This window comes from Panthera pardus, unplaced genomic scaffold (assembly GCF_024362965.1).
Source record: "Panthera pardus isolate Hobbes unplaced genomic scaffold, ASM2436296v1 HiC_scaffold_12, whole genome shotgun sequence".
NCBI classification, from domain to species: domain Eukaryota; kingdom Metazoa; phylum Chordata; class Mammalia; order Carnivora; family Felidae; genus Panthera; species Panthera pardus.
Genome location: NW_026526677.1, coordinates 54,019,760 through 54,043,909, shown reverse-complemented (window position 1 = coordinate 54,043,909; position 24,150 = coordinate 54,019,760). Strand labels below are relative to the sequence as shown.

The 24,150-nt window shown below is 38.6% G+C and overlaps 2 protein-coding genes across 2 annotated transcripts; one reads left to right on the top strand and one right to left on the bottom strand.

Moving 5' to 3' along the window:
* The first annotated feature begins 474 nt into the window (after positions 1–474).
* On the top strand, positions 475–1,416 carry LOC109266988 (olfactory receptor 51V1-like). The gene has a single exon (XM_019449506.1). It carries the CDS (start codon positions 475–477, stop codon positions 1,414–1,416), a length of 942 nt encoding a protein of 313 aa, XP_019305051.1.
* A 7,781-nt stretch (positions 1,417–9,197) lies between these two features.
* On the bottom strand, positions 9,198–10,148 carry LOC109266987 (olfactory receptor 52A1-like). The gene has a single exon (XM_019449505.2). The coding sequence runs from the start codon at positions 10,146–10,148 to the stop codon at positions 9,198–9,200; it is 951 nt and encodes a 316-aa protein (XP_019305050.2).
* Between the last annotated feature and the right edge of the window lie 14,002 nt (positions 10,149–24,150).

The following is a 24,150-nucleotide window of genomic DNA, read 5'->3' as shown; positions in this document are numbered from 1 at the left end:
GAGTGTCTTATGTAATAAGCAGAGGTGAATCTTACTCGCTACGGCAGTGAGTTGCAATTCATTTCACGAAGTTTTAAAGGCAAACACTTGAATGTGTTTTCCTTTTCTATTTGGTGTACTTGAACTTCATTATAATACCTTCACGAGCCGGGTATTTTCTCTGTTATTTGTAGTGTGTGAAGCACTGAGGTAGAAAGTGACAGTGAGATTATGGATATGGACTCAATTCCTCTGATGGGGTCAGTGAACAAATAAGGTTTCATATGGAGGCATAGTTTCTGTTTCAGAGCAAATGAAGCTTCTTATAAAATGCAAGCATTGGTATTACATGTAATGAGTTCTTGTGCTAAATGTAATCATTCCTTTTACAGCTGTTACTTCAAACTTTATATTAAGGCAGTGGAAAACACATGTGATTCTTAATAAGCTGTTAAGTATTTTTTTTTTCTGAGAGGTATCCATCTTTAGAGATCCATGTCTGTTCAACCTGACTCCAAAATCAGTAACTCCACCTTTCTCCTTACGGGTTTCCCTGGCCTGGAACGGGAATATCCTTGGCTCTCCATTCCTTTCTCCTGTATCTATGCTATGGTACTCTTAGGGAATTGCCTGGTGTTACATGTGATCCGGACAGAGCCCAGCTTACATGAGCCCATGTTCTACTTCCTGGCCATGTTGGCCCTCACTGACCTGTGCATGGGGCTGTCCACAGTGCACACGGTGCTTGGGATCTTGTGGGGCCTGAGCAGGGAAGTCAGCCTGGATGCCTGCATTGCCCAAACTTACTTCATCCATGGTCTGTCCCTCACAGAGTCTGGAGTCCTTCTTGCCATGGCCTTTGATCGCTTTACTGCCATCTGCAATCCTCTGAGATATACATCCATCCTCACCAATATGAGAATCATCACCATTGGTGTGGCCATTTTAGGGAGGAGTTTCCTGTTCATTACTGCTCCCATTGTCCGCCTAAAGTTCTTCCATTACTGCCATCCTCATATCCTCTCCCATTCCTTCTGCCTGCACCAAGACTTACTTCGGCTTGCCTGCTCCGACATCCGCTTCAACAGCTTCTATGCGTTAGCCCTGGTGATCTGCACGCTCTTTTTGGATTCGGTGCTCATTCTCATCTCCTACATCTCGATCCTGCATTCAGTCTTGACTATTGCATCCCGGGACGAGCGGCTCAAGTCCTTGAAGACCTGTGTCTCCCACATCTGTGCTGTTCTGGTTTTCTATATCCCAATTATTGGTTTGACCATGGTGCACCGCTTTGGAAAGCACCTCTCTCCTGTGGTCCATGTCCTCATGGGCAATATCTATATCCTTTTCCCACCCTTGATGAACCCTATCATCTACAGTGTCAAAACCCAACAAATACGTAGCAGGATCCAGAGATGGTTCACTAAACAAAACTGAGTACTAGAAGTTAGTGTGTTCTAAGGAAGGGAAGGTTGTATTTGCAACAGGAATGACTGATAATGATTTGTAGCAGAAATAATAAATGTATATGTAATATTTAACAGATTAAAGGTATATTTATAGTCATTTCTTAATTTAGTTTTCCAGAGCCGGAGAAATAAGCAGAGAAACTGTTACTGATCTCATTTCCTAATTTTAAAATTAAGTACAACATTAACTACAGTAACTTGTGTTCCCCAGTATATCAGTGAGCACTTGCCTGGGTAGTTACTAAGTTTACGGTACCATCCATGCTTTTTGAATTCTAGTTCAGCATGTGATTTTATTTTTCATAGAACTGGTATATTGGTACGTTTACTTGTATAGGACAAGTAGCCTTTACATATTATTCCCATGTGTCACAAGTTGACTCTGTTGAGTTTGTTGAGAAGGAAAATTTTACTCTACCCTTCAAGGTTCTTCTAAATTAGTCTAATAATTACATTGGCATGAGACAGATGAACAGGAGAAAAAAACAAAACTTAATTAATGCACACAGAGGTCCATAGTAAAATTAAGACCAAAGGAAATGACCAAGACATGAAGTTTTTATACATTTTAGACAAAGAAACATCCATCTGTGAGGAATTGACGGGACAAAGAAAACTTATGCTCAGGAGCTTCCATTAGTAAAGAATTCTAAATGTGGACTAGAATTTGGGCTGGGGTAATAAATCTGTAAAAATTATAAAATTTATTTACATAGGCTACTTTGGCCCTGATTCCCTATCTCTGATGATAAGGATGTCTCTTTACCTCTTGATGCAGAGAAGGTACCTTTCACATGGGAGATGTGCTTCTGCTTTCTGGAGACAAAGAATCAGCAGTCTTGCACTGGCTGTTTCTTAAATAAGTTTAATTCAGCATAATCTTTATGGTATTGTGGCATACTTTGGGGCAGCTTTCCCTAGGTCCCTACAAGGTCATTCACACCTCTTCTACATATGTTTGAGCAAAAGTGCCTAGAAAGCCTGTTCTGTCTCACCTAATAGAATGCAGGATTGGTAGATTAGATTACACGGTTTAATGTAAAAGATTTGGTCAACAGTGACTGAATCAGCTATCATATCTCTACATAGTATACGATGTACCCCCAATTCTATATAGTTTACAATACTCATGAGAATTGTCAATTGACTTTAATCTTGGTGTCAGTGTACATGAAATTTTAAAGACAGATCAATCTCTTTATCTTTAAGGTAGGATGCGAAGGCACATATATATTAAGTAAAACATCAGTACCTAAACTGGGGATAGAATAATGGTTTTGAGAATCTTTTGAATGTATATCCCATTTTTTTTATAATGTTTGTATTTATTTTTGAGACAGAGCAAGACAGAGTATTGAGTGTGGGAAGAGTATAGGAGAGGGAGACACAGAATCCAAAGCAGGCTCCAGGCTCCAAGCTGTCAGCTTGGACATAATGTCTTTTGGCTTCCAGAAGCAAATGAAAGAAGCTCTCAGTCAGTGGCACCCTTCTCCTCTACTTTTGTTTTTATAAAGTCATCATAGTGGGTCTCTGATTTTGTCAGAACTCTAAGATCATATCATCCTTCTTATTTATATTATGGAAGGAAAAGGATCCGCAGATACACATTATTGTTTTCAGAAAGGACATCCAGGAGTAGTATAGCACAATAAGAAGTTATGTAGAAGGCAAGTCATTTGCATCACAACCAGCCAGATCACGTAGGTAACAGAGTAACTGCTGATCTCTCTGTTATGTCCCTCTGCACCTGGGAATACAATAATTATACCTGTTAAACTTGCTTGGAAATGGCATTTCAAGCAGAGTTTGATGAATATCCGTATTCCACATTCCAACTACCTGATAATATTCTGTTATTTTCCATTGTGTCTAGGTCTGGAACTGACACTTTGGATCAACAAATCTGACTCTGACAAGTACATTAGTAGATAAATCTCCAAAGTTTTGTATTTTTAAGGTGTTTTTCTTTAATAGAGAGAGACAGAGATCACAGGAGGGACAAAGAGAAGGGAGAGAGAGTGTCCCAAACAGAATCCGCACCATCAGCACACAACCTGACATGAGGCTTGAACTCACCAACCCCAAGATCTTGACCTGACCTGAAATCAAGAATGGCACGCTCAACTGAGTCACCCAGGAGCCTCTTTTTCTGTTTATTTCTCATTTTATTTACTTTTTTTAGTAAAAAAACTCCCTATGAAAGAGAACATAGAAACTGGTGACACCCAGGAGCACAATATATTCATCTGTCTATATCATTTGTATCAACAAAAGACTGGATGTCTCTCTTTTCTTTGTTTTTTTTTTCCAATAACAATTTTACTTTTTTAATTTAATATCTATTCTTGTTAACATGTAGTGTAATAAGGGTTTCAGGAGTAGAATTTAGTGATTCTTCGCTTAAAAATAGTACCCAGTACTCATCCCAACAAGTGCCCTCCTTAATGCCCATCACCCATTTAACCCATCCCCCACCCACCACCCTTCCAGTAAACCTCAGAGTGTTCTTTACACCCAGGAGGCTCTTATGGTTTGTCCTCTTCCGTTTTTATCTTATTTTCCTTCCCTTCCCCAGATGTCCTTTCAAAAGAAAGTAAAGGAAGCGCTTTGAAAAGATCAAAAAGATCATCCAACCCCATGCACTTTTGGTGAGTCTGGGTGAAATATTCATGCCATTTTTACATGCCTAGTAAAACTCTATTTTATTTTCCCACATAATAACAGTTGAATTCCTGAAAATTAGTGGTGCTCTTAAAATCGCTGACATTTTAGAATACCCATTTCTGAATGCCTAGATGGGAGGAATCTCTAGAAAACATGGAAACTCAGAGGTGACAATGTATAGAGGCAAGAGGACTCAATCTTGCTGACAACAAAGTGTGGGACAATGGGTCCATGGGTAATTCATGGACTAGAGCTTAGGTTCTTGGGCTTAAACTGCTCACAGCTGCCAGTAACATGAGATTTGGCCAATGTAAGCTCATTAATTCTTAATGAAATATATATCACTTGAACATTTGAATTTTTCATGAGCTCAGGCATGAGAAATGAGTCGAAAATAAAGGGGTGAAAGGACACGTTTCCCAACAGGAGTGTAATATGGAAGTAGGGACGGAAGATAGGGAGCAGACTTGGGATACCAGAAATGATGGAGGAGAGGGCTCAACTAAAGAACATTTAATCACGTCGATTCACTGATGACTGACTTTTCTGAAAACTGGGCTCTTAGTCTAGTTCAGATACATTTGTATCTGAAAAGATCATTGCTTTTTAAAAATCACATATCTTAAATTAGAAAGCCTCAGGCTACATTAGAAAGTTTCTATTTGGTGAAAAGCAGGGTTCAGTTGTTTCACTCTTTCCTAGTTGGTCCAACACTGTTGCTTTCTGTCAGCAAGCCCATGATCATTTAATCATATACTTATTGTCACCAAAAATGCCAGTAATGCAGGAAGAGCTGTGGTCTATGTGGCTAAACCTCAAGTGAAGGAACCCACTCAACAGGTCCATTCTAGAAGCAAGTCTGTATCAGCTGATGCATATTTAGAATAGACTAGTTAGTCAACTAAGACATGATTTCCAAAGCTTTGCTCCCCAATGTTTAATCCTAGAGATTCCTCGATCCTGTATTCATTTATTCACTTCTTCTTTCTAGAGTTAATCAGAAGAGAAATCCTTCAGTACCATTCACATTGTCTGGCATATTTAACAGTAAGGAGCTGATGTGGCAGCATTACCTGACAGGTACAGGTGGTGGGAAGGCAGGTGGGAGAGGACCTAAGTGAGTACAGGGCAGGGGGGATGGAGTGGTTATCACTGGAAAAGCTGGTAGTGAAACATTATTGGGTGAAATTGAGGAAAGGGACTTCATGCTTTGTTGTTGGGGGCCAGTTGTGTTTTTACAAGACACCTGAAAACCATGGTCCGTCTTCGTAACACCATCACTCATCACTCATCACTCACCTGTCATTCACTCTTTTTCCTCCTGAGACTCATCTCATTCACTTGTGCTTATGCTGGCAGCATCTCTTTCTTCTCTCTGCACCCTCTAGAACAGCCCCCTGTAAATATCATGAACTCTTATCCATTTGCTGCTCGGCCATCTGCCAAAATGTGGACATCTCTGGAATAGACTTTCCTCTCTTCTTCTGTCCCTGAAAAACAGACTTACACCCTCTTTTGTAAATGTGTCTGAGCTCCTGTTGGTGGGATCACACTCCAACAAAACTCACAGGAAGGTCTATAATTTGCTAGACACAACATAACTTTATTAAGCTTGAATTGGCAAGTATAACATTCCCCAGTGTACATGGAGAAGGAGGAGGTCTGAATATGAGATTTCCTAGCCACTAACCCAAGCCCCCAGGGACCCAACAGCTCATAATGAAGCCCTCTTTTGTCCATCCACATCTAATGTCCCTGAAGCCATTTCTGCAACTTGCAGAATCCCCTTGGTCTCTTCATTTCTTTTTGCCCACAGTGGAGATGTAGAGAAATTAATATATACAATCTGTATTTTTTGACATTCCTTACAAAATAAAAAGATTTTTGTAAAAATTAAGTAATTACATTTACTTTTGTCAGTTTCTTTCTGCTGTCCTCATTTGGAAAAAGATCAAAAGGACACTTAAATGTAGTTACATGTATGTTCCTGTGCCAATGAGTTACATATAAATAAGTATTCTGTGACCTTTCTTTCACGGAGACACTTCTGGAGACAAAATCTGTATCCACAATGGCTCTCTATCACACATTTAACACTCATTCTCTTGTAGTATCATTCTTTAGATCTTTATTTTATTGAAGTTTTGTAAATTGAGTAGTATTCTCACAATGACCAGTTATGATGGACATTTCCACATTCCCCTGATTAGTAGACTTTCATTACAGAAAACTACACATCTGATTGTTATTATTATTATTATTATTGTCAATTGTAAATGATACATAATTATATATAATTATATCAACATTTTTTTGGAAGTATGCTTTGTCGCTTTTTATGTAAATACTTACAAAATAGTCTTTATTTCCTTGCCCCCTGATAACCCAAACTATTTATTTGCATAAATGTTTGCTGAACTCTGACTACAACATTAAAATTGCCTCCGATGTTTTTTTACTTTTATTTCAAAGAAATTGTTATTAAAGCACCACAACCCCTATTGGTAATCCAAGCAAATCCTATCTGGTAAATACTGACATTTATTTTTTTTTTCATATGAAATTTATTGTCAAATTGGTTTCCATACAACACCCAGTGCTCATCCCAACAGGTGCCCTCCTCAATGCCCATCACCCACCCTTCCCTCCCTCCCCCCCATCAACCCTCAGTTTATTCTCAGTTTTTAAGAGTCTCTTATGGTTTGCCTCCCTCCCTCTCTAACTTTTTTTTTCCTTCCCCTCCCCCATGGCCTTCTGTTAACTCTCTCAGGATCCACATAAGACTGAAAACATATGGTATCTCTCTTTCTCTCTATGACTTATTTCGCTTAGCATAACACTCTCCAGTTCCATCCACGTTGCTACAAAAGGCCATATTTCATTCTTTCTCATTGCCAAGTAGTATTCCATTGTGTACATAAACCACAATTTCTTTATCCATTCATCAGTTGATGGACATTTAGGTTCTTTCCATAATAAACACTGACATTTAAAACAGCCTCCAAAGATGCCTCAGGATAGCCTCTGGATTTACAAAGTGATCAAACTCAGTATTCATTGATAAGGCCCAGTCCATAAAACAAGCCAGAGTATCTACATCCATGTGACGTGCAGTCTAATATTGCTTATGTATATAGTATTTTAAGTGTCCTAAATCAAAGTATGGACATCTGCACACATGTGAATATTTTCCATGCTCTTTTTAAAGTGATCCATGAGCTCAGGTTTTCAGGAACAGCCCACAAACCTTAAGTTCTCAAGTCATTAATTTGGACAGAACCCTTCATGTGTTCATTAGTACAATAACCTTGAGTGATTTAAAAGCATGATGTTTTAAGCCCACTGAGAAGATACGCTGCCATGTGTCAAATAGATACACACATTCACACACATGCGCATTTTTGGAGTGAAAACTGGCCAGTGACATATGATAGCTTTCAGAATAAATTTCAAAAATTTTGCATAGTGCCCCTAACCATTCTTGATATTTGTAGTTTTCTTGTCTCTACAAGTTGTGCATTACGTTGAGAAAAACTGTGCCATTTCTTGATTCTCTATTTAAGCTCCAAGACCATCTACCTGGCATGGTATGTCCTTACGTACCAGCCATTCATCTGTCATTCCTTAAGACTCCCTACAGGGAAAAACTAATACCACATGATTTCAAGCATATGTAGAATTTAAGAAACAAAACAAACAAGCAAAGGGAAATAAATAAGAGACAGAGAAAGAAAGGACTCTTAACTGTAGAGAACACATTGATGGTTACCAGCAGGGAGGTGTGTGGAGGGATGGGTTATATTGGTGATGGGGATTAAGAAGTCCACTTGTCATGATGAACACAAGGTGTTGTATGGAAGTGTGGAATCACTATATGGCACATCTGAAACTAATATAACACTGTGTGTTAACTAACTGGAATTAACAAAAAACTTAAAAGAGGAATCAGACTTTGTAATTAAAAACCAAAGAAAATAATAATAATTCTACAGATGCTGCTTTCCTTTGGATTTCAATGCTTCACTCTCGTGGCTAACCCCACATTCCAGAGGTACCTCTATTACTTCTTTCATTTTCGTTCCCTGGTCTCTCTCTTTCTCCCAGTAATATTAAGCTATAATGGCTATAAACCCAAAACACATAAACACTGTCAATTTGTCATTATGCTTCTATTCTTGAGTATAGCATTTATAATATTGTAGGGTTTTGATAACACTTGAGGAATTAATAAAGGCATAATTGGTGAGTGTGCATAAAAAGTCCTGAATTGTAAAATAGAATGCTGGATTGTTCATAATGTTTAAACCTTAATGCCCTGAATGACACCGGAAATGTTGAACTTTGAGGAATATGTGTCTTTAGATTGCATACAGTTTTTTGTTTCTTTGGGTTTTTTGTTTGAATAAGAACAAAATGCTTCCTCTCATTTATTTTATTTCTTAAGTTTATTCATTTATTTTAATAAATGGAAAGAAAGTGCACAAGTGAGGAGGGGCAGAGAGAGAGAAGGTGAGAGAGAATCTCAAGCTGGCTTTGTGCTCTCAGCAAAGAACCCAGTGCAGGGCTTGAACTCATGAACCAGGAGATCATGACCTGAGCCAAAGTTGTACACTTAATCAACTGAGCCATCCAGGAACCCCTCCTCTCATTTACTTTAAAGATGATGAGGATGATCCAGAAACAAATAGAATCAACAATGTGATTTCATCAAGTACCTGGACAATCCAAGACAATGCTTCTTGGGTGTTTGGAAATTCACTGAGAAATAGATATTTATGGATCGTTGTGGAGAAGAATACTTAAAGGAGAAAATTCAATCAGGAACTGAAAAATAAGAAAAAAACCAAAATGATACATATTCACTATTGCTGTTTCTACCATTCCCAACTCATTACCTACTAGGATTTAAATGGCACTGACTGATAGGTGTCATGGGCTGTGATGTGAAAACTGCCTAAAATGCAGGCAACTTTCACAAAACAATTAAGGAGACAAGTCAAACATCATGAATAATATGCATTTTTCTGTTTTATTCTGTTTTGAGAGACTGTTATTTTGCATAAAGGAGAAGGTTGAAGATGTTAATCACAGTGCATTTTGTGAATACAACATCTTTACCAGGTGAATGCGGATCTGTGTGGTCTTGGCACCGTAGACAAGTGGACTGAAAAATGGGGGGACCAGCAAGTAGAGGCTAGAAAAGAGGATGTGGATATAAGGGGGAACATGAGCACCAAACCTATGTGTGAAGAAGGAGAAGAAGGCAAGGAGGTAGAGCTGGAGAAAGACACAGATGTGAGCGATGCAAGTATTGAATGCTTTCAGCCGAGCCTCCTTCTGGGGCAAATGAAAAACGGTGATAAATACCTGTATATAGGACAAAGTGATGAATGTGAGGTCAAACCCTGCAACGGTGAATGCCACAAACAAGCCATAGATTTTGTTGACTCGTACATTTTCTGCAGCCAGTTTCACAATGGCCATATGCTCACAGTAGCAGTGGGAGATGATGGTTGTATGGTAAAACTGAAACCGGCATTTTATCAGTACTAAAGATGGGGCTACGAGAAGGGCAGCCCTGAGTGTTACCACAGCCGCTATTTGGGTGACTAGGCGGTGGGTGAAGATGGCAGCGTGTCTTAGTGGATAACAGATGGCCACATAACGGTCCAGAGCCATGGCCAGAAGGATGCCTGACTCTATGCACTGAAATGTGTGGATGAGCCCCATTTGAAGTAAACAAGAATCAAAATAAATCTCTGGCACATGAAACCAGAAGATTCCAAGCATCTTGGGCACAATGCTCGTGCCAAGTACAATATCTGTGACTCCCAGCATGCCTACGAAAATGTACATGGGCTCATGGAGGCTGTGCTCTGACCTGATGATGATCAGAAGCAAGGAGTTTCCAATCATAGCAATGAGATACATGACACAGAATGGAATCCCAATCCAGCACTGCACAGTCTCTAGGCCTGGGATCCCTATCAGCGTCAACACAGAAGGCCTGAAGACGGTGATGTTGGAAATGGCCATAATGTCCTCCGGCCTCCAGATGAAAATGAAAGAAGGTTCTCAGTCAGGGCCACTCTTCTCTTCTACTCCTGTTTTAATTCAAAGTCATCATAGTGAGTCTCTGTGATTTTGGCAGAACTCTAAGATCTTCTCATTCATCTCATTTATATTATCAAAGGAAAAAGATCCATAGATACACATCACCGTTTTCAAGCAGGACATCCATAAGTAGTGTACCACAATTAGAAGTTATGTACAAGGCAGGCCAACTGCATTAGAACCACCCAGATCACGTGGTAAAGGAATAAATTGCTGATCTTTCTGTTATGTCCTTCTGGACCTGCAGATAAAATAAATATACTTGTTTATTTGCTTGGATATTGCACTTTAATCAGATTTTAATAAATCTCTCCCTATCCCACACTTCAGCTGACCTTAGTGTTTTATTTTTTCCCCCAAACTCTCGGAGTCAGAAACCGTCAGTTTGGACAATCACATAATCAGACTCTAACCAGTATTTTGGTTTAAAAGGCTTCCTATGAAAGAGAAGTGAGATAGACATAGCTTCACCCAGGAACATAATATATGGAGATAGCTGTATCTGTGTATTATGTATTTATGTAGGACTGGCTGTCCTTTTAAAAAAATGTGAAATAGAGCTTGAGAAAAGATGATCAAATCCATGTAATCTTAATCTAAATCAAAGTTCCATGCTGATTTTTACATTATAAGTAAAACTTAATTTTATTTTGCCTATGTAAGTAATGGCAGAATTCTTTGACATGAATTGTACACTTCAAATAATGGAAATTCTGAAATACACGCTTCGGAATGACTAGAAGGGAGGAATCTCTAGAAGGCAAAAAAATCTAGAGAAACAGTGCATAGGCAAGAGGACTCATTCTTCCTGACTAGGGGATATAGGTGAACAGGTAACTTAGCAAGAATAAACATTAGTTTCTGGGGTTGAAAGTGCTCAGGGTTACTATCACCAAAAGATTGGCAAGTTTAGGCTCATTGATTCTTAATAATATGCAGACCATTTGATTGCTTCACTCATATTGTGAGCTCAAGCCTAAAGAATGAATAAAAATAAAGGGGTGAAAAGACAGTCTCCTTAAGAGGAGTCCAAGATAGAAGTAGAAATGGAAGACAGAAGGCAGACCTTGGGGTTCCAGAAATGATGCAGGAGAGAGGGCTGTAGAGCAACTAAGGAAACTTTAGTTGCTTCAATTCCCTGATGACTGAATTTCCTCAAAACTTGGGTTCTTAGTGCCTGTATGAACGTTCTTTTCTGATAAAGATCATTGCTTCTAAGAATTGCATATCTAAAGTCATGAAATTCTCAAGTTGTACAATAGAAAAATATCTGCTGGGTGCAAGGGTGGCTCAGTCAGTTAAGTATCCCATTCTGTGTTGTTGTTGTTGTTGTTTTTAATGTTTATTTATTTGGAGAGAGAGAATGCAAGTAGGGGAGTGGGGATGGGGGGTGGGGAAGATCCACTCACAGCAGAGAGCTCCATGCAGGGCTCCAGTTCATGAGCTGTGAGGTCATGACCTTGGCCACGGTCTGAGGCTTAAGGGACTGCAACTGCGCCACTCAGGTGCCCCACACTTCCAACTTTTCATCTTGGCTCAGGTCATGATCTCATGGTTAATGAGATTGAGCTCCATGTCAGGCTCTGCATTCTCTCTCCTTCTCTCTCTGCTCCTTCCCATGCTCTTCTCTAAACAAACAAACAACCATTTATGAAAAAAATAGTTGCTATCCTGTATAAAACAGCTTTTAGTTATTTCATTCATTTCTAGTCTCTCCAACAGTGTTACATTATGTCAGCAAGCTCATGATCATCTAAACATATACTGAATGTTAGCGCCCCTGGGAGGCTCAGTAGGTAAAGCAACTGACTTTGGCTCAGGTCATGATTTTGTGGTTCATGAGTTCAAGCCCTGTGTTGGGATCTGTGCTGACACCAGGGAGCCTGGAGCCTGTTTCGAACTCTCTCTTTGTTTCTCTCTCACTCTTTCTCTCTCTCTCTCTCTCTCTGCCCCTCATCTGCTCATTATATATATATCTCTCTCATACATAAAATGAACATTAAAAAAATTTAGGGGTGCCTGTTTTGCTCAGTCGGTTGAGCGTCTGACTTCAGCTCAGTTCATGATCTCACAGCTCATGATTTCAAACCCGTGTCGAGCTCTGGGCTGACAGCTTGGAGCCTGGAGCCTGCTTCTGATTCTTTCTCCATCTCTCTCTGCCTTTAACCCACTCGCATTCTAACTCTGTCTCTCTCAAAACTAAACATTAAAAACATTATTTTTAAAAATTTAAACATACACCGAAAGTCACCACATATACCAGTAATTCAGCAATAGCTGTGGTTTATGCTACTAAAACTCTAGTGAGGAATCATTGTCAGAAGAACCATTTATGAAGACAAGCTGTATCACCTGACATGTATTTAGGATAGACTAGTCAGTCAGCAAAGTCCTTGATTTCCAAAGCATAAAAATCCTTTAGAAATGATCACCTTGTCTGACCTATTCAAGAGTTAGGAGCTGACATAGGAGCATTACCTGACAGGTGCAGATGGTGGGAAGGCAGGTGGGAGAGGATCTGCATGAGTACAGGGCAGGGGGGATGGAGTGGTTATCAGTGGAAAAGCTGGAAATTAAACATTATGAGGTGAACTGGGCGAGAGTGAGACTTCCTTGCCCTTTCCTGTTGGGAGCCAGTTCTGCTCTTACCAGACACTTGAAGACCAAGGTCAGTCTTCATAATACAATCACTCAGCACTCACTTGTCATCCACTCTTTCTCCTCCTGAGATTCCCATCTCATTCACTTGCATCTCGTGCTGGCCATGCCTCTTCTTACTATCTGCACCCTCTATAACAGCCCTCTTCAATGCCATGAACTCTGAGCCATTTGCTGCTGGGCTATCTGCCAATACGTGGGAAGTATCTCTGTGAGATCCTTTCTTGGTTTTCTTCTGTTGCTGCAGAACAGACATGCTCCCTGTTCTGTCAGTTTATCTGAGATCATGTTGGTGGGTTCATCTCCATGAAAACTCCCAGCAAGGTTTGTATCATGCTGAGGCAGCAGCATAAATTTATTGAACTCAAACTGTAGAGGAAAGCCCCTGACCACCACTTGTAATGTTCCCCAGTGAATGTGAGAAGGACCCGGTCTGAACACGGACTGAGAGACTTCCTAGCCAGTCGCCCAAGCCACAGGAGGCCCAGCAGCTCATCATTAAGCCCCCTTGGGTCCAATCACATCTCATGTCTCTGAAATCATTTCTAAAACTTGCAGAATCTCCTTGCTCTCCTCTTTTCGCTTTCCCACGGGGTAAATGCAGAGAAATTAAAGTACCCATGTTGTATTTTTTAAGAGTTCAGTTCCTTTCCTGCTGTCCTCCTTTGGAAAAAGATCTAAAGAACCTTTAAATGTAGGCATGTTTCTATGCCATGAATTCTATAAGTATCCTTTTGACCCATCTTTCACTTAGGCACTCCTGGAAAGAAAAATCTGTATCCACCAGGGCTTTCTATCACATATTTCACTCTAATTCTCTTGCAGTCTCCTTCCTCAGATTTTTATTTTATTGAAGCTATTTTTGTAAATTCAGTGATTTTCTCAGAATGACCAGTTATGTTGGACATTTCTAAATCCTTCCATACTGAGCCTTGAATCAGTTGTTGCACATTGGACTGAACTTTTCTCCATCCCTCCTTTTCATACATTTCTTCTGCTTTTCTTGCACTCTTCCTTCACATTGCAGGTGTTTTATGCCTCATAGATTTGAGGCAATCATGCCATTCTGAACTTGATGCAAATAAAAAGAAGATATGATATATGCTTTCAAATTTTTAGAAATGTGGGGAGAAGAATTAGCATATCTTTAATCATGAGAACAAATGATGAGTTCTAAAAAAAACCAGACAAACTTATATACATTGTCCCTTTCTCCTTGATATGATTTACCTGTTTTCCAGACCTTTCTTGTATGTTGCTAACCTTAGGAGGTAATTGACGTAATGTTGAGGTGCTGGCAAGTTTAGGAAGAATACCTTCAGTATGATGGAGGAAGACATTCATAATGGATTTCAGGGAGAATAATAGGTAGAGGTCAAAGGGCAAGGGGGCCTTGCATGCTCTTTCCACAATTCCGTCTGTAAAGGAGACTGATACCATGGCCTTGCGTCATGTGGAATGCAATTGATTCAGAGATCAGACTGTTACATGTTGGCTAACAATAGCTCATTGTTTAAGTCACCGAGAAAACTTAGACTATTTTATAGTTTTGTTTCCTTTTTCTTCCTCTCTTCTACTGACTTTACTTCGATAGATTTTCTTTCCTTTTTCCTAAAATTGTGAGGGCTGTGGGGGGTAGGCTAATGAATCATCTTTAAAGGTTCATCATTTGAAAATGTTCTGGTTGGGGGTGCCTGGTTGGCTCAGTCTGTTAAGTGTCCGTCTTCAGTTCAGGTCATGATCCAGTTCCTGGGTTCGAGCCCTGAGTCGGGCTCTGTCTTGACAGCTCAGAGCCTGGAGCCTGCTTTAGAGTCTGTGTCTCCCTCTCCCTGCCCCTCCCCCACTCTTTCTCTCCCCCTAGCTCTAGCTTTCTCACTCTCGCTCTCACTCTCAAAATAAATAACCATTAACGTTTTTTTAAATGTTCTGGTGTCTTCTAGCAATTTAATAATTTTAGATATTTCATTTAGATTTATATTCCATTTCAAGTTAACTGTTGTATAGTAAAAAGGTTGATTTTGTCTGGATATGGATATCAGCATTATTTGTAGAGAAGACTTCTTTCTCTGTTGAACAACCATGATATTATTTATGATCTCAATTGACCCTATATGTAGGCCTTAATTTCTTAGCTCTGTATTCCACATGCTTTAGCAGTGATTTTGGCAATATGAGTCTCTTAATTACTGTAGCTTTCTTAAAATAAAGGATGGACAGGAAATTGATGTAATTGATATTACTCTGCTAAAAACCTGGATTGCAAGATTGATGTATTATTCTTCATCATGAATACGAATCAGTATTTTGGGGAAAAACTTGAGTGATGTTTTTGAACTTAAAATCCGTATACAGAGCTACTAGCAGGCAGCATGAAATTAGTGGGGTGATTTCACACATTTCTATCAGATTTCATGGGAAAGGAATGACTAATAAAATCTAAGCAGTTATTGAGAAAATTCTACCATGAACAGTGTAGTTGCTTTATTTAGATCATTGCCTTTAATCTTCAAAGCATCAAAACTAAACTGTATTTTATCCCCCATTTATAAATGAGTAAATTGAATTCAAACAGGTCAGAACACAAAAAATGTCCCATACATATTAAGAGCAAAATAGCTAGAATTTGGATATAAGTATACCTATTTAAAATTTTTTCAATTTTTTTTTTTTTTTGAGAGAGAGACACAGACAGACAGACAAAGCATGAGCAGGGGAGAGGCAGAGAGAGGGAGAGACACAGAACTCAAAGAAGGCTCCAGGCTCCATGCTGTCAGCATAAAGGCCAGCTAAGGGTTAAACTCAGAGTGGGAGATCAGGACCTGAGCTGAAGTCAGAGGCTTAATGAAATGAGCCACCCAGGTGCCCTGGGGGACTTAAGTATATTTAATTCAATCATCCAGCATCACATTGCAGACTTACTTCTTGCAAGTACCAATTTTCACTATGTGACTTTAATAAATTTGCATAAGTTCTTTGAGTTTCTTCAATTATGTAATGAGGATCATAATACTAACTAGCTAACAGGATTGTCATGGAGATTGCCACTAATTATTGCTGTGGGATGGCTTCTGAAACTATCTGGAAAAATTAAGAACTGGGTCCAAAAAATATCCTTGTCCATTTTGGTGATTGCAGTGAATTGAGCACTTTCAAAGACAGATATATACAAAATGGAAGAAAACTATATAAATTGAATGAATTATATAAAAGCAGAAAAAATTATATACATGATGCCACCCATCAACTTACATACTTATCACTTGTTCTAAGACAAAGACCTTGATACTCAGTAATTCTTCAAGGCTCTAGTTTATAAGAATATTCATTCTAGTTTGTGGAAAGTCACAACCATGTAGGAAAAAAGGTGAGTCTGCAGACCTGTCTAGGAAGTTTATCTCAAATTGTTCCTTCCCTCCCTCCCTTCCTGTTGATCAAAAGCAGGTCTCCTAATGTCTACTACCGGAAGATTGGTGTCTACCAGAGCTATGACAAAAGTAGAGGCTTACATATTTTAGTCATTTCCTGCTGAAACCACTGTTTTCAGGTCACGGTTTTTCTACCCATTAGCTAATTAAAAACAAAATGGTTTCTTAAAGTCAAATAGTTTTGACTACAAATATTTGTTCTGTGTACTAAATTATTTTCACCTGTGTGAATCGCTTCGTAAGGTACCAGTTGAAAGGTGTCTCTTCTTCAGGGCACACACTCAATGAATATTTAGTATCAGCACAATTAGTATGTTTCCAAATTGTTTAATTACAAAAACTTTAAACAGGCACAAAACAAGCATTGTAATGAGATTCCATCTACCTGTCACCGGGTTCAATAATTATCAACATTATACCATTCTTTTATCTTCCATACTCACACCAGTATCTACCCCAATAATTATTGTTATTAATATTATCGTCATCATTATTATTATTTAGAGGGTTAGAAGTAAAATTGACATTCATGGAAGTGTGCAAATCTTAGCTGTACCAATTTGACAAATGAATACAACCATGTAGCTTACAATCCTAACATACATATGGCATTTCCATCTTCTGGCAAATGTTCTCATGTGGTTCCCCAGTCATTCGGTCACCTCTACATCCATCAGAAGGAACCACTGTCGTAATACACCCTTTATAATAATAACGCACACTCTTTTGTGCCCTGATTCTTTTCCACTCACAAATATGTATCCCTAAGTTGCATGTACTTGGAAACAAAAACATCCCCAGGACCCAAACTGCCTATCCCTCAGGGAATAAAAACAAAGGAATCAAGTATTTAAGGATTGAATAGTTAAATGATGTCCTCACCAGGAAAAATCTCATGGCCCATGCCTCCTTCTAAAACCTTACATCAAAGTAATGACATTCTCTATTTTCAGGGAGAAAGGTGAGACTACTTTACTTTCTCCATCTACTAAACCTTGTAGCTTATTCATAAGCAATAATAAACTATGGAATTTTTCCAATTGCAGGGCTCATATCCAGCCAATAAGACCTGATGTAAGTTCCTATGTTCTTAGCGTATTATCTGTCTTGATTAGACCTCATCCCAGTTTCTAGTCAGTGTACGGACAATGCTATTGCAAATTTCCTGGGTGTAATACTATGGACGATCTGACTGACCACAGGTGGGAAGAGCATGTAGGCATTGGCCATGACAGATTGGAGGAGTGGAGCTAATCGCCACCCAAAAGGATGCAGCAAGGAGAAGCTGATCATGGGCACATAGTACACAAGAACACCACAGACGTGTGACACAAGTGTTGAGTGCCCTCCACTTCCCAGGCCCAGAAGCTATTCCAAGTACCCTATGAAGTATCAACATCTAAGGAACAAGGAACAAGGAGTCCAGCCCAAATGTGGAGGTAATGACAAACAGACCCAGGATGCTATTGGGGCGGATGTCTCCACAGGGCAATTTGATTAGATCTGAATGGAGACAGTAAGAGTGTGTGAGGGTGTTGTAGCCCCAGAAAAGCAGACCTGTCAGGGGGAAGAGCAGTGGGAACATAAGTACTACACTTCGTAGAGACACCAAGTTCAACAACGGCCAGCATGGCCAGAAAGAGGTACATGGGTTGGTGCAAAGCAGGGTCAATCCGGATGATGGAAAGAATGGTGCCATTTCCTAGGAGAATGATGATGTACACCAGGCAGAAAGGGATAGATATCCAGATGTGCTCTGCCTCTTCCCTGGAGTGCCAACAAGACTGAAGTTTGCAGGTGTGCACTCAGTGGAACCGTCGAAAATGTCATGGCGAGACTTCATTTGAAGATACATGGAAACACATGGGGACTGGAGAATATCAATCTCTGGTCAGTTATTGTATGTCAAATGTCACGCTCTTGATAGTCATATTTAAGATATTTCCTTACAAAAGAGATGGAAAACGTATTTCTGAAACAAGGACACATGTAAAGCACACTGTGTGGGAGAGAAATGTGTTTAGATGCAGGGCAGAGTGTTTCTACATGGGCCACATGCCAAGAAAAAAGGCATTGACAGAAATCTCCACAGGGTCATTTATGGCAGTGAAGGTGGTGATAATAAGCATAGAAATGACAGCTTCCTGTGGAAATGGAAGACGGAAGGATCTGGTAACTTTCTGCAGTTTGTGCAAGAGTGATGGAAGTAGCAAAAGTAATGTAGCACAGTGATAAAGAGAGTTCATGGTTCTAACACTTAATGACTTGTGACCTTGGGAGAACCACTTAAGTTATCTGAGATCCAAGTATTTGACATAAACAAATAATACTTACATAAGATAATGTATGTAAATTGTTTACCATTATATTTGGAACAGTAAATACTCAACACAGGAAATAAAAGAAACAATTAAGTCTCTTAGAAAAGGAGGGTAGTTTCTCCCAGTTTTTAGAATTTTCCAATCCCTTATTTAACTTACCAGTTCACTCTTTCTCCCCCTACTCTCCATGGATGATGGTGAAACCTTCTCTATATTTTGTAGGAGGGTAAGTGTCTCCTGCTGGAACCCGGGGCCAAAGCTGAGAGCAACACCAAAGCCAATAGGGTCTCACAGGCTGAATATGATGGCGAGGATGGAGTTTAAGGCGAAGGTTCTTTATCTGGGAACAAGTGCATGAACACTAAAATTCTACTCATCAGTAGCATAGCCTTAGGTGTTAAGGTTAGGAGCCAGAGGTGGAATTCAAGATCAGGCTTGAGATAGAGTTGGTGAGTGAAAATGGGACAGAGATTTTAATAGAGTTGACAGAAAGAGCAAGGAGAAAGGAGAGAAGTTTAACTCCATCTGGAATTTGTTTTGGGGACTTGGGTGATTAAGGATTTCATTTAGTTATTCACAAATGTAGAAACCACTTTTAACACATGTGTTAATGGATAGCCTGGAGTTTCCTCAACTATTTTGAGCAACTATAGGTCTCATTTTAAATCTTTATGTAAATGTAGATCTATATCTTGATTCTGTATCCTGCTGTTGGATCCAATGCCTATTTTGTCAGAGTCACAGTGCTGCAAGTATCTGATTTTATAATACATAAGTTCGTATCTAATTGGTCAAGTAATTTTTTTAATTTTGCTGACTACTTTCTATGTTTTTCTTTTACATAAACACTACAACTCAGAATGCATAAAAATAGAGCAATGACACAAATATAAAAGTTACAATCATAAAATTCTTGGGAAAAAACATAGAGGTACATTTTCATGACCTTGGATTGAACAATAGATTCTCAAAAGCCACACCCAAGCCTGAGGATAAAAATAAAAAACAGATAAATGGACTTCATCAAAATTAAAATTTCAACATTATCAAATGACATTAACAAAAAGTGAAATGATAAGCTACAAAACGAAATTTGCAAATTATATAACTAATAAGGGATTAATACCCAGAATATACAGAGAACTCAAACAACTCAAAACCAAAAAGATAAACAACCGAATTTAAAAATAGGCAAAGGATAAATAATTAATCCTCTAAAGAAAATATGCAAATGCCAATAGCACATGAAATAAAAATCAAAACCACAATAAGACACCACTTCACATCTACTAAAATGTGTATAATTTTTTTAAAAATTTAATAGCTAGGGGTGCCTGGGTGGCTCAGTTGGTTGAGCGTCCGAGTTCGGCTCAGATTATGATCTCGCGGTTTGTGAGTTCCAGCCCCAGGTCAGGCTCTGTGCTGTTGGCTTGGAGCCTGGAGCCTGCTTTGGATTCTGTGTCTCCTTCTCTCTCTGCCCATCCCCCGCTTGTGCTCTGTCTCTCTCTGTCTCTCAAAAATAAATAAGGAAATGTAAAACACAGTTAAAAAATTAAAACACTAACAAGTTTTGACAAAATAGGGAACATTGGAACCATCATACATTGCCAGAGGAAATGAAAAATCGTGCACATTCTGTGGAAAACAGTTTGGCAGTTTCTTAAAAACTCAGGCACAGAATTACATGTAATGCAGTAATTCCACTCCTGAGTATGTACCGCCCCCAAAAAACAGGTATTCAAAGACATACTTGTACATGGATGTTCATTACAGCATTATTTACAGTAGGCAATTGGTGGAAGCAACCAAACTGCACATCCATAGATGAATGTACAAAACGATGTATACACACGCACACACACACACACACACACACACACACACACACACACAAACACACACACAGATTGTGGGTGTATGTGTATGTATATATATATGTGTATATATATACATATATATATATGTATATATATACACATATATATATATATATCGGGAACATTATTCATCAGTATAAAGCAATGAAGGATAAAAACATGCTACAACATGCATGACCTTTGAAAAACTTATATTCAGCGAAATAAGCCAGACAAAAAACATAAATATTATATGATTCCACCTCTACAAGTAAACAAATTCATAGAAATATAAAGTAGGTTAGAGGTTAGCAAGGGAGTGGGGAATTATTGCTCAGAGGCATAGGGTTTCTGTTTTGGGTGATGAAAGATTTTGCTGCTGGTGGCAATAGGAACACAACATTGCAAATATGATTAATTGCTCTGAATCGTACACTTAAAAATCATTATTATCACAAACTTTATGGTACAGATATTTTGCCATAATAAAAATTTGAAAAAAATATCAGCATGGAAATGATAAAATATATTAGCATTTATTGGGATTATGGGGAATTTGTAGATCATTGTGGATGCCATATTATCATTACAATGAATAATATGCAATAAATATTTCCTACATGTATTTCAGACACATGTACAGTTTTGTTTACCATTTTAAATGATGTCATTTTCCACTTCATTTTTCTAATCATTCTAGTCACAATAAGACACTAATGTCTTCTCCCCCACCCCTGCCCCAGGTTTACTGAAGTATAAGTGACAATCAGAAATTGCTTATAACGGATGTGTGTAACTGATGACCCAATATATGTATACATTATGAAAAACTCACTAAAACGAAGCCAATCAACATATCCATCACTTCACACCTGTACCATTTTCCTATGTTTTTTCTCTTTTGTGATGAGACTACCCAAGGTCTACCCCTGAACACGTTTCAAGCACACAATCCAGGATAAGTAAATATGGATTAGTATGCCATTCTTGTGGAACTCTGTTGGCTTTACAAAGACTAGGAAAATAATTAAATACAGAAATAAGGAAAAATAAATTAAGACACAAAACCTAGGATTTGTCTTCTTCTTTCCCCACTTCTAATTCTTCCTTAACTTATATTAGCTAAAACCCCAATTATAACACGATATTCTGCAACAGTTTTGACATGGCCAACTAGTGTCTTTAGCCTCTTCCCACTTTTGGATACATTTTCCTAATACCCTATGCTTCATGTCACAGCGTTTCACCATGTCTGAGACCACTTAGGGCAGAGCAGAAACCATCAGAGGAAGATTTGTTCTGACTCCATAGTATCTCTATATCTGCTACTGCTCAGCTACCCAGGTAATGTATTCTTTAACTCGCTGGGTCTCAGAGTCTGATATTAAATGACCCGGTGTCTTCCTCTCATGAAACACTGTACTCACTTTAACAATCTCTCAGTGCTTTTTTTCTTCCACTTCTTCTTTTTCTTTTTTAATTGTACCTGGAAGAGTAGGTCAGTTTTCTCTAAGCCCCTCCAGGGCTCTCCGTTTCTATCGTGCATGGTATACCGTTTTTCTTACTCACTGTGACCCAGCGGGGGACTCTGTGGTCAAGAAGATGGTAGAATGGTAGGATACGGAGCATCCCCTTCAAAATTTCCAGGGCAACGACTCAGTGATTGTGCTTCTACCAGCTCAGCACACACAGTGATATCCTGACTCCATCAGCATCTACCAATCCCTGAGCCCTCACCCTGAAAGCTTCTCTACAATTGAGGCTGACGACTCAATCATTGTTTATTCCTGTCATATTTCATACATTCTGGGTGGGAAATTGGTATTTTCTTAGTTCCTCACTGCCAAAACTCAAGCTTAAAAAACTCTTCTTGTTTTTATTATTTTTTAATGTTTATCTATTTTTGAGAGAGAGAGACAGAGAAAGAGAGAGAGAGAGAGAGAGAGAGAGAGCGCGCCTGAGTGGGGGAGGAGCAGTGAGAGAGGGAGACACAATCTGAAGCAGGCTCCAGCCTCCTAGCTGTCAGCACAGAGCCCGACACAAGGCTCAAACCTCAAACCATGAGATCATGACCTGAGCCGAAGTCAGATGCTTCACCACCTGAGCCACCCAGGCACCCCCTTAAAAAGTTTTCTCCTTGAAGGCTCACTTACACCACTCATTAAATATATTTTGTTATCATTCTGTACTCTATTTCCTCTCTGACTCCCCTTAAATCCTTGGAGAATTTACTTCTGAACCAGAATCCTATTTGCTACAACTTTTAGCAACATTTTATGTGACTTCCATATCTATGATGATGACCCATTCCAACCATTTTTCTATGAATTATTGTTAGCAGGGCTATGTTGAGTTTGGTGAGATCAGTTCTTTGATGTTTCTGTTCATAAAAGTTACCAACACCATCAAAATAAAATTTGCTTTTATTAAATTCCAAATACATCATATGACATATTTCATTTAATTGTCAAGCCAGTAAGGAAGGTACTAAAATAATTCCATTTTATTGGTCAAGAACCGATAGTTACATAACAGGACAATTTTATACAGTTAGTGTGGGACTGGCAAACCAGGATTTCTCATATCAAAGGGTTTTTTTTAACTCTTAAAATAGATTTCCTTGCTCAAATTCAAGTGAATATAACATATATTTCAAACCAAAGTAGTTGTCCAGGATTCCAAGGGTCAAGGCAACACACGTTCATTTCCCACATTGATTGTTTTATATATATATCTGATATTATATATATATATGATATATATGTATATGTACATATATATCATATATATAGATGTATATATACGTATATATCATATATATATCATGAACATGCATGTGTATATATGTGTGTTTTTATAATGTGTATATAACATTGTACATATATTAATGTGTGTAGTGTATACAAACACACATCATATATACATAATAGAAAAACAAAGAAAAGAGGCTAACCCGGAAAAGGTTGCACATGTTCAAGGTAATGCTTGAAAGTTCATTGTTTGTCTATCTTCAAGGGTATATAAGGTCAGATTGCACATTCTCAGAGCATGTGCTAAGGCCTGCTGAAGGAGAGGTTGTAAAAATACTATCTTGAATGAAGAAATTACGGTACAATCTGGAGACAAGCTTCTATAAAATAATATTTGGTGTGAATAGAACCTTTTTAAATACAAATATGTGCAAACATTGTATTTAGTCTTCCACTGCCTTTTAATTTTGGACCTGGGTATGGTATTTTTCATCTGTTAGTCCCTCCCTTGGTGAAGTCTGTTGACACCAGGATGCTTCATTAATGATTTGGCCCCAAGGTCATCACTATGTAGGGAACAAAAGTGGTCTGAGGTGGGTTGATTTCACTTATTACTTGTTTTCATTCAGTATTATCTGTTCATTCAATAAACCTATACGGTGTGCCTTTTCTATACATAGACTTTGTATCAGAGATTCAGAAAATATCCCTTTAGAACTCACATTTTAATTGCCGTGACAGGTACAGATAGAAATAATTATTGTTTATTGTTTATTGTGGCTTTATGTTCTTGGCCCAAGTAATTACTGACTGTGGTGGGAGTGTTTTATATTTCAGCAGAATTTCAACTGTCTATACAAACACTCAGTGAGTCACTATTTTCACTTCCCAGATCTACCCAAGACAATTCCATC